This window comes from Bacillus rossius, chromosome 1 (genome assembly GCF_032445375.1).
Source record: "Bacillus rossius redtenbacheri isolate Brsri chromosome 1, Brsri_v3, whole genome shotgun sequence".
NCBI lineage: Eukaryota > Metazoa > Arthropoda > Insecta > Phasmatodea > Bacillidae > Bacillus > Bacillus rossius.
In genome coordinates, this window is record NC_086330.1 from 272,027,884 (window position 1) to 272,042,639 (window position 14,756).

The 14,756-nt window shown below is 36.2% G+C and overlaps 1 protein-coding gene across 2 annotated transcripts in view; it reads left to right on the forward strand.

Moving 5' to 3' along the window:
- Positions 1-14,756, forward strand: part of LOC134527601 (FACT complex subunit spt16) — a 219,764-nt gene that overhangs the window by 184,818 nt on the left and 20,190 nt on the right. Inside the window, exons 20-21 of one of the 2 annotated variants that reach the window (XM_063360430.1) lie at positions 3,389-3,457; positions 7,272-7,325. In XM_063360430.1, the coding sequence (XP_063216500.1) occupies positions 3,389-3,457; positions 7,272-7,325 (123 nt within the window). The remainder of the gene's footprint in view (positions 1-3,388; positions 3,458-7,271; positions 7,326-14,756) is intronic. The other variant, XM_063360432.1, reaches the window with a different exon arrangement.

Genomic DNA, 14,756 nt, shown 5'->3' on the forward strand with positions numbered 1-14,756 from the left:
AATTTAAATAAATTTAAAAAAAATTATTTAAAGATTTGTGTTGTATTCCTCTGTGAGTTCAAAGTGTCTTTGGGCGGCCCTGGTACTAAGTACATATTTAGCCATTCATGCGAAGTATGGCGAAAACAAAACTTTGCATTCACAAAGGAGCAATTGTATCAGCAGATCATAGGTGAAACACATACGGGGCAAAGTGGCACAGTTGTAAGATTCTCAGTTATTATTCCAGTAGATGTTGGTTCAGATCCCAGGCTCAGCCATTATGATTTAGGTTTTCATTGGTGTTCCTAAACCCTCCAGGGAAATACAGGGACAGTTCCATATAATAGGCAATGGCCGATTCCACTATATGTCTGTTGTGGTTTGTCACTTAATACATAACTGTTTGCCTTTAGCCATTGATGGACAACCTGCTTCGTCTACACCAAGCAAAGATCTGGCAAGATGATTCAAGTGTCTATTGCCAAGCAAGCATTGTGACTTCACGAACCAATTGAGGACAGCTTCTCTGTACAGGAACATCACTATAGAAATTACATTATATGTACATCTCATCTTTTCTGTAAATAACACACACACAATTATAAAGTCTTTTCAGATTGGCTGGCATGAAAACTTGATAAATGTACAGTCTCCCATGGGAGCTAATACCTGCTGATTTTCCAGTCATAATAAAACTTACAGAAAGTATAAGTATGTCTGTGTAACTGATAAAGTGTTTGGAAAATTGTGTCGCGAACCTATCTCTAGTTCTTTCTTTTACCATGACAATACCCATGATTCTTTAAATATGCTAAAAAAAACTTGCAAATGAATGCACATGTAGAAATAACATCATTGTGTATTGTTTTGGGTTACCATCTCTAATGACTTCGCTTTTGACAAGACATTAAGACCAAGTAGGTGGGTTATTGGTGGCTGCCAAATGCAAACAATGTGAAATGAATAAAGATGTTAAAAGTTTCTGAGAAAAAAAAAAATATTTAGGCTTATTGAGCAGGAAAACTTAATTGTATAGGTTAGTAACAAATATATTTTTGTGGGTTAAATATATTATTTATTAGGGATGGGTCGGTACCGGTTCTCGGTTCTCGGTTCCTACAGTTCTCAGCATTTTAACCGGCACTGAGAACCACAGCTAAAATGTCGGTGCCGGTACCGGTACCAGCAGTACAGCAAAACCCTTTACGAAAATAGTCCTTCACTACAACTTAACTGCAGCATGAAATGGCTCAACTCACGTCCAATTCACATATGAATTATTATTTTTGACTTCTGTGGAATAATATTCATCTCTAACTATAAACTGATGCGACCCCTCACGGTTCCCGGAAAAACGGACTTAGAAACGGAATGGTCGCAATAGAGAATTCGGGCCAAGCCTAAATTATAAATTTAAAAAAATAGGCTATTTTAAAAAGAAAATCAGTCATTTTTGCTTGTTTGTTTCATTTTACAAACAACTTTATGCAACAGAACAATTTTAAATAAAATTTTAACTTGAGAAACGTAAAATACAAAACAATCCGATCGTAAGAAAACAATAACAAAAGGGTATATTCAGTTCAAAGTTTAATGAATGCACAAAATAGATCCGTGCCTTGGTAAAGCACGTGCACCATTTTCATAATCATTGCTAGTTTGCGCCACTAGTCTCGCTTGGTGCTGGCCATAGATGCTACTAGCGAAGTGCACAGTCTTCCTGATACTATCCATATCTATGGTGCGAGGTGCGATAGTTATTTTCTTACGTTTGCAAAGGTAAACAATGAACGTTTTTCAAAATAAAAGCATTAAAATGTAGTTTATCAGGAGGAATATAACAAAAAAATGTGTGAATTTTAGGACTTTTCCGCTTTGTAAAAACGTATGAAACTGGAAATTAATGATTTTATAAGTGTATGTTCCGGGAAAGTAAACCATTGTAAATATAGTACTTTCGGCAGGACCAAAATTAATCGGCGTATGACACGGGAAAATGTATGAAACTGGAACGTATCATCGAGGTTCTACTGTCTTTATATTTTGTACGATGGCGACTCAAAACATAATTCAATACAAATGAACAAGCATTCCGGTATCGAAAAAATGTATCGAACTTACAGTTTCGATACTCGATACTTTACGATACCATCAAGTATCGAAGGTATCGAGGTATCGAAGTATCGAAAATCCCATCACTAATTGTGACTAATACAAGGGTTGTCCCAGCGATGCTCCCATCTCTTCAACCCATGCAAATAGTACTTCGCATCTTTCTCTGCAAAATAGTTTACGAAAGTGACGGACTCCACATTCAACAAAAATCTCTGTCCCCCCTCCAAGTACAACTTTTAGAATAGGCAACAAAAAAAAAATTCACTTAGGGCTATATCTGGTGAGTAAGGAGGGAGGTCAAGCAGTTCAAACTGCCGTTCAAGGATTTTTGCCATGGCAACCGCTGCATTGTCTTGATGAAACAATTTTTTTTTTTTGTAAATGGGGCCATTTTTCTGCAATTTCTGATTTCAATTTGTCAAATAATGATGTGTAGTATTTTCCTGTCATTGTTTTTCCTTTTTTAAGATATTGATTTAGACAACTCCATGACTTTCCCAGGAAATAGTTGCCATCACTAGGAACAGTCTTTGCTTTTTTTTGGTGTTGATTCCCCCTTTGCAATACACTGTTTTGACTGGGATTTTTGTTTCTGGAGTGCAATGGTGAATTCAAGTTTCACCTACAGTAATTAATCGGTGCAAGAACTCTTTATTTAGCCTAAACTGTGCGAATAGAGCATTGGAGACATTCATTTGAAGAAGTTTTTGGTCCGGGGTGAGCAAACGTGGTACCCATGCGCGGACAGCTTTCTGATGCCTAAATCTTGATTCATTATGTAACAAACATGTTCTTTGGACATGTTCATAACCTCTGCTATCTCTCTTACCTTAATTTGATGGTTGTCTATCACCATTTGATGCACTTGAGTGATGCTATCGTCAGGGATTCAAGTTTTTGGTCGTCCCATACATCCATCGTCACCCAAGCTGGTATGGCCACGTTTAAATTCAGCATCCCAAAATTTCACTAATAAATGATTGTGCAGAGCTCCCGATCACAGCATCAAACTTGTTTTTGATTTGCGTAGGTGTATTGCCTTTCAAAAACATATATTTAATCACAGCTCGATACTCCCTCCACAAAAAATGTGCATCGACTCGCACAAACAACTGTTAAAAATCAACTATGTGTCCAAAATGGCTGAAATTTTATTGAGAACATTCCAAAGCATGTGCAAACACATTCCCAATTTTTGTTGACGAGTGCTGCCATGTCTTAAACAGATTTTACTGTACAATAGTTTAGGCACTGCCTGTGACAAAGACTCATGACTGTTTGTGGTCTGCAGGCATTCATCATCAAAGCATCGAAGCAGCAGCAGCTCCAATCACAAGAAGTCGAGCAGCGACAAGCACAGGTGAGCCGTGGCTCCACACTTTTGTCATCTAGGGGTGTAATTGTCCAAGTACTGATTATGGAATGCAGCTTTTGTTTGTCACACTTCATTGGTTCCATTTGGTTATTTATAAGGCTTATCTGTTATGAAACAGTAAGTAAAATAATGTAGAACCTGTAAAAAGAGGTTTGCTAAATAATAACACCAAGAGTTTACAATATCAATAATACTGTGTTAAGGCTCACAGTGTCACATATCATGTTGGTTATTTCATTTTCTTGTCATTGCTATACTTGCTATTTCCATAAATTTATCAGTTTTCATGATAGTTCTCTTGAATTTTGTGTTTCTCACAAATCTGACACCAAATATTTAACTACAGTAAAACCCTGTTGTTATGACCCTGTTTATCATAACCAGATCTCTAGTATCTAGTATGATCTGTTTTTGAGGAATAGTGAAAAATTATTGCTAAAAAGTTAAACAATTTGAAGGAAATTGGTTGAAAATTTGTTTGAAGCACTTTTTCGCTGCATTTCTTTTGGCGAGCACTGTAATGTTGTACAGCAGACACCTCCTACCCCTGGCGGATTCTCTTCAACCTCCTAGCGCTGGTAACGGGCTGGTCGCCTGGTGCCCGGCAGCTGATTGTGATGTTGGTAGTGGGTAGCGTTTGCACATGCTACCCTCTCATTACCATTTGTATTCGCATGATTTTGTATCTCTCTTGGTTATGATTACTGTTTATTGACAACTTAAGTATTTTTAACTCTGATTTGGTTGTGCTTCAGTTTTGATTTTGTGAACAGTAGTTAATTACCCCGTTCTTTATACACACATGCACAGACACACACAGACACTTCTGATTATTGTAATATGATTAGAAAGTATGGCTTCGCGAAATCATATTCAGGAAAAGTTTCAGTACCATTGCCTTTCAGACAAGAAAAATAATTTTGCAAAATTTGATTGTGATTTTTTAGTGTTATTCATGTTGTGGGTTGTTATTTTCCACCACAATCATTGCTGTAAATTGAGAGAAAACTTATACAGAAAAAGACATTTAAAATAGTTAGTCAGAGGTATAACAACTGTTAATTGTTTACTTTATATGGTGGCAGTGCAAAAAAAAGCATTGGCCCCTCTTACCCAAGCACTGCTCACACTGCACAGCTGGCTTTAAACCTCTCCTGCATTCCAATGCTTCTCCCTTCCTAACATTCCACGTCTCGTCCGCTTGCTCCAGTGATGACCTTCTTGATCTATGGCTATGGCATGTGATTCAGATACACTCAAATTTAATAAATTACCAGGGTGTCTTTACCGACCCTGGAAAACCTGGTAAAATCAGGGAATATTGTAATCGGGGAATAATCAGGGAATTTTTGTTTGGTAGGTTGTAGTTGGCAACACATTTTTTGTTTATTGATCAGCTTGCATTGACGTAGCATCAAGTGTATCCCCTCCCATTTTTATTTTTGAATGGCAAATAACGAACAGTTCCCATGTCCATTTTTTTTAATTTTATTTACCATCGGATTCGGAAGTGGTGCTAAATCACGTGATACAAACTGGTTCAAGCTGGTCTGTTATCCTGCTGACGTGACGTGCTGCAGCATGTGCTTCCCGCGTTCGGATTATACCGACAGCTGCATTTAATTTTAAGTATCTATGGATGCCCCCATCGTAAACTGGACATTTTTGTTAGCTTTGAAAATACGTATCACAGACACTTTTGGTGAAGATTTGCCATCATTGCTAGAAATTGGTAGCTGTGGGCTTCATACAGTCCATGGTGCTTTCAAAACTTGAATTTCTGCTACACAATGAGATGTTGTTAGTTTTTTGAGGCACAGTTACTATTTGTTTAAGCATGTACCTGCAAGGAGGGCAGATTACATTAGAATAACTGGATCAGAGCTTTTTCCCAAGAAGTTTTCTGCAATCTGATGGTTAGAAAATACTGCAGTTGCTGAGCGTGCCATGAAAACGTTACTTAAAGAAATATCTTAGTGAAGTTTCTATTTTATCTGTCTCTTTCAATGTAGTGAAAAGTGTTCTTGAAGATAATCTTCTAGAAGTAAAATTGACATTCTTCCACTCTTTGGCATCAGAGCTGAAATTGTTTCTTACAATGTTTCAAAGTGAAGCACCCATGGCACCATTTCTCTATGATTCACTGGTAGATATTTTATTAGCTTTGGCAGGAAAGTTTGTGAAACCAGAGGTACTGAAGAGCTTTAGGGAGAAACGCAATGTATCTCGATTGGATGTAGATAACCAGGAAAATATATTGACTGCTAACAATATCAAGTTGTGTTGTGTTGCAGTATACCATGCCATCAAGAAAAAGAAAGTTCCAGAAAAGTCTGTCCTGTTACTGAAAAATGATGTTAGGAATTGTCCAAAGGTTATGGTAAAAAAAACTTCAAGACAAAAGTCCCCTGAAGTACAAACTTACCAAGGGAATTTCCTGCTTATGTCCATCTGTGGCTTTAAATTCGGGTGTAAGGACAGCGTGTGAAGTACAGTTTAGAATGTTGTCTTCAAAACAGGTGGCTATCAGGACAAGAAGCTGATAACATTGAGAGATCATATGAGTTGGTAGGTTCCTCGCAAGATTCTGAAGCACTGTTCTCGCAAAAGTTGAGTCACTGCGAAATTGATGGGAGCTTCCTTTTACTAATGTTTTTGCAAAAGTAAGTGTGAGAAATATTTGTAGCAGCATGTTTTATTTGCCATCAATTGAGTCACTTTGGCCACGTCTGGAAGAAGGTTTTTTTTTTTTACTAATTTAAGTGAGTAGAAATACTTTGAAACCCGTCAATGTACTGTTATGCAGTTTTTTCAGTTTCGTGGAATTTCGTAATTGTGTTAAAGAAATACTGGAAAATTCAGTTTTAGACCTGGAAACCCTGGAAAAATCAGGGAATTTCATTTACTAGATCTGGTAGACTCCATGATTACACATTAATGAATAATTTCTTTTATTTCCTTTGTTAAGTCAGTGTATGCATCTTTAAAAGAGACAGTTGCACTGCTCGTGCTATATTTATTCTTGTTTTGTTGACAGTGTAGGTGTACAACTTGCTTTTATTTTATATCTTTTCTTTTAGGAAGATGTCTGCTATTCAAGTAAAATTATATTTTATTATGAAAACTATCAATTTTGTTCCAGAGGTGACTGAACACAAACTTGGTGGGGGAAAAAAAGTCATATTTAGAAGTATCTGGGAGTTGGTAAATAGGTGCAAAATTTTAATTACAACCTCTTCTTTTTTACAACTATTTCATGTTTTCTGATGGCAAGTATCCTTTATTATAATCACTTGTATGATATGTTACTGCTCACAAATAACATTCATCAACTATATTGTAACAAAATTTTAATGAATCAAATAATTCAAGGAAGCAGTCATAATGATTTTACAGAAATAGCCCTTAAAACACAGTAATGACAAAAATTAAATAACCAGCATGGAGTATGAGATTGAACTGTAAAAAAAAATACTCTCATATTTCAGTACATCAGATCTACCATTACTGGCATTTAATAAATTTAAATTGGTGTTCTTATTTCGTATTTACTCCCAATATATATTTGATTAATATAGTTTTAGTTAACATAATAATGAGGTTATCAGTTGTTCATATTTTGCTGATGCCAATAATTCATAGATGAGGTTAGAGTGGTTTACTTGAACAAATGTCTCCATGGAACGATTATGTGATCGTTACACCCCTAGTTCAAGCTTCCGCACCAGGTACTAAGAGAGTGTTGTGTGTTGAGTATCACGATTCTTACTGTCTGTGTGGTTTGTTGCCCGCCGGACAGACACAACCACCACAAGAAGTCGGAACACTCGGCTTCACAAGCCTCCAAGCACAGGTATTTACCCGACCACGTGGCTTGACAGGCCACGAGGTTGAAGGTGCCTACTTGGTACATCTCTTGTTTCACTGGTTTGCTATTGTTTATAATTTCACGTGTGTGTTATTTCTTATATCACTTTCTATACAGTCAAACCTCAATAATACAAACCTGGAGAGGCCATAATTTCTAAATCAAATTCAATTTAATTTTATACCGTACAAAAAGTTTTTTTTTTTTTTTAAATAAAAGATTGTGAAATACATTTTTAGGATGGCTACACTCATAGCTCAAGAATTTTATTTTCTATCATATCACTTACAAGGATTTTAGACACAGAGGAATAAAGCAAAGGTCTAGAAATTACCTACAAAAAGATATAATACCATTATTTTGTAAGAATAACATTACTAAAGCTTTTTTTGTTTTTTCTCCAAACTACAGTGAACCAAAGTGGTGGCATCACTATTATTTTAGTTGACACTTCACGTTGTTTCTTTACATTAGTGTGGTACATTTCATTTGGTATACTTTTAGTGGATTAAGTAGGTATCACATTTTTTATTTCCTATGTTATTTTTGTACATAGTATTAACTCATCACCACTATTTTTTCATGGCCTCGCCCTAGTTGTGATGTTGAGTGAGATGTTAAACTATAACCTACAACCACCAATAAGTGTTTGACTTAGTATTTTTGTTTGGAATGATACGAAAAAGGTCAAGAAAAATCAGTAAATTTATTTTCAAAATCATTTCATTGGTATTGTCAATAACTGTGTACTAATTAAATTAAGTTAACTAAACATGTATTTAAACCAATGAATAAGTAGTCATACAAAATTTCACATAACATTTCAGCTAAACTGTTTTTTTTTCTTAATGTCATAGATACACATAAAATTAATTAAATAGGGTTTGTATGTGTGTATTTCGCCTAGCGCTAAGGTGGTGAAGCCTAGAGCCATGAAATATGGTACATGAGTTCCACAGAGAAAAAAAAAAGGGGGGGGGGGGGTAAGTCAGTTTTCACCTCAAACTGATTTTTGTAAAAAAAAAAAAATACAATTTAGTTTTTTAAAATTTAATATTTTTTAGTAATTTTCGATTCATTTTTTCAATAATCTATATGCAATGGCTACTGCATTGTTTTTAAAGCTTTCTTGGTCTCCTGGCAATTGCTATTAATTAAGTTGATGCTTCATTGAGTTTCCTATCTTAATCCAGTATTTCTGTAATTGTTAACTTTGCTATCATATTGACACACAACTGTTGCTTAAGGCGATTGGAGCACGGTTAAATACGGTCACCGCTCAGAAAACAATGATTTTTGGATCAGTTGCTTACTAAAGTGTCTAGATGCCTCTGTAGGTCGCAGTTATTGTGTAGGGAGGTCAGGAGCTTGGTTCCAGCACGGCAGTGGCGAGCAGGCCTTTGGAGGGAGAGGGTGTTGCTTGCGCTTGCTCTGCGGCCTGCCATCTATGAGGAACTAGCAGAAGCTCGACGATCATATCTCGGTCTCATTCTACTCACAGCAGATACGGTTTCTACAGTAGGCAGAGGAGAGGAAGGCTTATCAGCTTTCTTCTTCTTCACCATTCCTTCGCTTTCGTTGAGGGGGGAGGTTGGTCTCGGCTCCCCACTGCTGAGATCACCTTTGCGAGTATGATTCAATGAACTCGATCATTGTTTAGGCGGTCGATTCGACTTGCCGCTGTTAGCCCAGGAAATAAAAGTTTAAACCTGTGAAAAATTTGTCCAGAGCTGAAGTTTTGCACAGTGGTAGAGTCGACTATGTTTAATAACTTACCAAATGTTAAACGCTGTATACCTGAGCGTATCACCGAAAACGTGCGGTTAAGTCCTAGATGACAGCGACTTACAGAATTCCATTCAAATGTTTCCCATGTGCTCAGTTTTCAACATAGAAACTCAATATATCTACCAAAATAAGCTATAAACGTTACTATACACACTATTGTTGAAAATGTTCCAATTGTTAATATCAATTTTAAGATATAAATCAATTAATTTATTAAATAAGTTATTTTTATATCTTCAGCCAAGGACATATAAACACGATTCATATAAAAATAGAAGGTGTAACGTAATAATCACTCAAACAAAAGTTGTTGCATATTTCTTAAGCTTTAAATTGACATATTTTTCAAGAGCCTAGGGTAATCTAGTTAATCGTTGGAGCGTTCCAAGCGCAGCAGTGTTATATACGTACTGCCACAGTGCTATAGCCGTAAGGGCTGGTTTGACTTTCGCTCCCACGAAATCAAGAATTTTTAATCACTGGAAATTTTGCCCCAAACTGTAATTTAGTACAGGGGTTATATTAAAGTTTTCTAGTAACATGTGAACAGTTTACCTCCGCAATCCTTTTGAGTTATACTGAAAATGTGCAGTGAAGTCCTAAATTGTAGTTTCTTGCAGCGCCCCACAATAATGCATTCCGTTAATGTAATATTTATAGTAGCCCTTCAGTAAACCAAACCAAAATAATTATACATAAAAATGTTAAAAAATGCAATACAATTAATAATAAAGGGAAAAAAGATTTTATTCAAATTTACAGGTAATGAACGGGAAATTAAAATACATATTAGATAACTATGAAAGGCCTGATGTGAAAATCACTTTAATAAATGTTGCTTTTGTACAAGCTTTAAAATGGTACATTTTAATAAGAGTCCAACACAATCAATCTGATCGCCGAAACGTTCCCAGCGTCGGAGTGTGTAATGTACCTACTGGGGGCCATTCTACAGTCGTTGGGTTGGGGCGTTTATATCCCAGGAAACAAATATCTAAGTAGGTCATAAATTACTAGTAGATTGCTTCAATTGTGTATCGTAAGTACATACAAAAGCGTTTTTTATTTTTTTTTTTTTATCACAATACACCAGAATAAAAATATTTCCTTATGATTATAAATACAAACATTAATTGGTAGAGATGGGAAAAAATGGTGTAACAATTTTTCCGCGAATTTTTGCGAAAAAACTAGAGCTGGGCCGATCACCTATTTTGCCGATCATGCCGATGCCGATCATCTTCTGCCGATCTTGCCGATCTTCTGAGTCGATTAGAGACTTTCAAGTACCTCTGATTACACGTTGCTTTTGACGGATCACTATAAACGGTGAAATATTCCCAGACAAAACTACTTTTCATTGACATGATTACTTAAAAATCACGACATCATAAATTTCACGGACTAGCGATTATACAGTTAAGCCCAGAAGGTCTGTCAAGCTTTTCAGACACCGGCGTGCAGCTGGGTTAAGGCCAAGGTCATGTGACGTAACATCTCCCGAGGCTTACTGCGCCTTGGCAGCAGATGGATAAAAATAGTAAACTCCCCATTATTCGTGTTCATTGGGACCAGCCGATGCCCGGATAATTGAAATTCTGTAAAAAAAAAAAAAAAAAAAAATTAAACCCAGATAATCGGTTAACGGTAAGGGCCGCCTTCGAATTGGTGTCTCGGCTTAAAAAAATACGGCACTGCCTAGCCATTAGTTCACGGTCATTTACAACAGCCGAAGAGAGAAAGATAAGATCGTGCTGACCTTGCACACATAAATTTTGGGTAGCTCCCCATCCCCCTCCACCCATACGACCAGCCGAATGCCAGCCAGACACGTCACTCGCCAGGCGCCTGCCGTGCATTGGCGGGCGGAAAGTAACTCAGCAGCACGTGAAACAACATTCAAACAAAGGGAGACGGGAAGCAGAAGTCAGGACATCCCCCTCAAGTTTAAAGAGTGACAAATGTGACAGCTGAAGGGGGGGGGGGGGGGGGGCACACAAAGAATCGGTACAAACAGCGTTACAGAGTTTGGCGGCCCACGCGATGGCTTGCAGTGTTTGCCAGCCGCCGGCCCGCGTGACGTTAATTTTAAGCGCTGACAAGTTTAGCTTCTCTTTTTTTTCTGCACTTTTAAATCGTCTCGGATTATCCGATTCCCGTATTAGCACGTCACGGATTAACGAGGTTCTACTGTGGGAAACAAAACTCTTCATCAACCAGGTTTTTATACAAAAGAAAGTTAAGCTCTATTTCCCGCTAAACAGGATAAGAATATTAATTTCGCTAAACAAAACTTTCAATAGGCCATATTTAGCGAGAAAAAACTAAATAGATGAATTCCTGAAGAGTAGTTGTTACTAACCACGAGACTACTAGCGCCATTAATCCGTACGAGTTCCGTCGCGCGACGCGCGTCACTCTAATCTCTGGCGTCACATAACATAATAACAACAGTCGCCATTCGCCATTCCGGTAATATTTACCGTAAATGGTAAACAAATACATAGTTTTCGGTTCGTAAATGATAAATAACTTTGCAAATAGTATAATGGAAAATTATTTTACCGAAAGTACCGTAAATATACGTGGAAATTGATACTTAGGTATGTAACTGTTCAATGTTTATAAAACTTACGGTATTTGTTTACTTTATTGGTATATTTTTTTTGTGTGTGGTTAGTTTTAAATTATTAAATCCTATTATTTTTCGATGAATAATCAAATTTTCTTCCCGAAAAGTACCGTAAACAAACATGGAAAGTTGTTAGGTATAAGTAATTATTCAATGTTATAAGTTTGCAGTAGGAGACCAATGATCGGCTCAAATAATCGGCTACGTTTTGCCGATCATTATAATCGGCAAAATTAACAAAATCGGCCGATTATTACGATCGGGGATCGGCATCGGCCCAGCTCTAGAAAAAACGCAAAAAAGATTTTTATAACTATAAAACGCGAAATTCTGAAAATCTCCGGAAAAAAAAAGTTAAAATATTAATTATTTGCGACTTTATAAAAGATTATGTGCGCGATGTCACAAAATACGATGTTCACACATTAGGTTGGAAATACCACTTATTTTAAAACACCTTAGCTGTCTTTTAGCGTCTTCCATTTGCCAGAAACATTACGCCTATCAATTCAGAAAATTACCCATTAGAGTACTTATTCAGCCGGCAGCCTCCATATTTACACACAGCAGTCCTTACTCCTTCCCCTTCGCTTCACAATAGAATACAACATAATTTTTCCGTTGATTCAATTTTTCTTATTTTACTCCACTGCTTAATTAGTTCTTTTCGAGTACCTGGTACCGAAAAAATGTTATATAATGTTTTTGTAAACATTTATTATGCCATCCCAAATTCTGAACTCGATATTCGTTTGTTTTCGTTGACGCCAGATTGCAACGGAAGACAATTGAATGCGCTAGCAGCGAGCACAGCAATAGTACACGTCAGTACCAACGTACCAATTTTTCGTTAGCAAAACAACGCGTGACGTGTGTTATCTTTCGGGATACCTAGTTAATTTGCCGTGTTCATTAATATTCTATACTTTTGCAAAAGTTTACATGGGCAGGCAGTTTAAGTAAAACAAGAATCCTTGTAGTTTTCGACTTATTTACTGCTAGACCCAATATAGCGATGCCAAAATTTAAAGCATCTTGCTTATCGCGGGCAACGGATTTAAATCGGAAGGGCTGTACGTTTCCAACAACATTTTGTTCTGCAAATGGTGCAATTTCCGAGTTGATACGAGAGAAGGGACACTGTTGTCAAACATGTTGCTAGTAAGCATTATATGAAAGTGAGGTTAGGTGCCGAGGGCACAAACAGTGGCAGCAAACGTCTTGCAACAGCAACACTAGAAGAAGTCGCAAAAGTTGGGGAAAAAGTACGAGAGGACAGAGAGACATTTATTTTGGATACAACCGAGGCTTTTATATCTGCCAACATACCACTCCAGAAATTAGACAACACCCAATTACGTGGTTGGATTAATAAAAATGTAAAGGGTGGGGGAGATCTTCCTACAGCCAGTTCCCTTAGGAGAACATATGTTCCAAAATTGGGGGAGAAAGTGGAAGCACAGTTACAAGATGAATTTGAAGGGCGCTTTAAACTTTTGAAGAAAATGCCGTAAGTACCGGTTGTAAAAAAAAATTCTTTTTTTAAAATATCATTTTAAAATATGTTTTTCTATAAAAACACAAAACACCGCAATTGCTGATTATTGAAACGAAATTGGCATAAAAATAACACCGCTTTTTCCCATCACTATTAATTGGTCATATGAGAACTAGTAGTGTTTTTTTTTTTTTGACCACGTAGTCTGGGTAAATTATAAACGACTACTCTACTCAAGTTTTAGTATGAGTCAGTACCTAACTTTCAGAAATTAATATTTGTTGATTAGTTTTGGAATTAATTTAAGTAGTTAGTTATTTAAATCATGGTTTTTAATCTTAGATAAAACTATTTTTCTTGATAATTTACATACTGAAAACATGTTCTCGTATGATATGCCTTATCCTAAATGTGTCGTAATATTCGAACCCTAGAGTATCTACATTACTTTAAACCTAATAAGTGATTCCGTTTTCCCATTCCAACCGTATAGGCCTACCAGAAAATTAAAATTAATACTTAAATCTGGCTTTATGAGGACAGCCTACCTGAGTTATATAGATTTTTGCATAAATAATAATTAAACCTGGGTTTTAGTGTGTTCCTGTTGACAAGTGCTGACAAGTAAGTACATTACCATTTTATATAGCCTAGTCAGAACCCTTCGCAAGAGAAAAGTGTTAAAGTATTATCTTACTTGCGTTAATGTAACTAAAATATACTAAATCGAATAAACTTCACATACTTGCATCATTTCCTAAACAAAATTAATTGACTAACTTGTTAATTTGGCCATTAAGTTTGCGTATAACGCACGTTTCGTTGGCTTGCTGCGACCACAAAAGGTTCATAATCCGTTGCTTATAGGCTACTCTAGCGATTCTACTGATCGCGTTAAACTCCTTATATTATACCGCCTTAAAGCTTAAAGTACAAGCAAAAAATTTTATGTATGTGATTTTTACGTTAGGCCCTTCATTTGTATGTAAATCATAATTTTATTTCCAGAATTAAGTAAAAGAATTATAATCAATAACTTTATCGATTTTTATTTCAAATTTAGTTTTCAGCTTTGGAATTTTTTTACATGGTTGTGTAGAATAATGTTCCTAGATTATTTAGATACTTTTATCGAGAGTCTATGGCAGAAAATGCGTTTAATGAAAATATTGTAATGGATGGCTGTAAGACACTGTCATAAAGGACTTTATGCATGATTTCGGTATGACGCACAAACTGTAAACTTTTGGTATGTTATTAAGCATAGTCAACTCTAAAACTAAGCAAAAAAGTAGCTTTAGACAAAATTTTGATAGGTTTGTGCCTCTGGTTTTTTGTTTCCTCGATTATACATGGACATGTATGGACATCGTGAAACATGATTAAAACTGTAAGCTTTCCCATGCCTGAATTCTAAAAATATATTTATAAAAAATGGATACAGAGCGTAAATAAGTTATTGTATTAGCAGTAATCATAATAATGGTAATCTTAACTA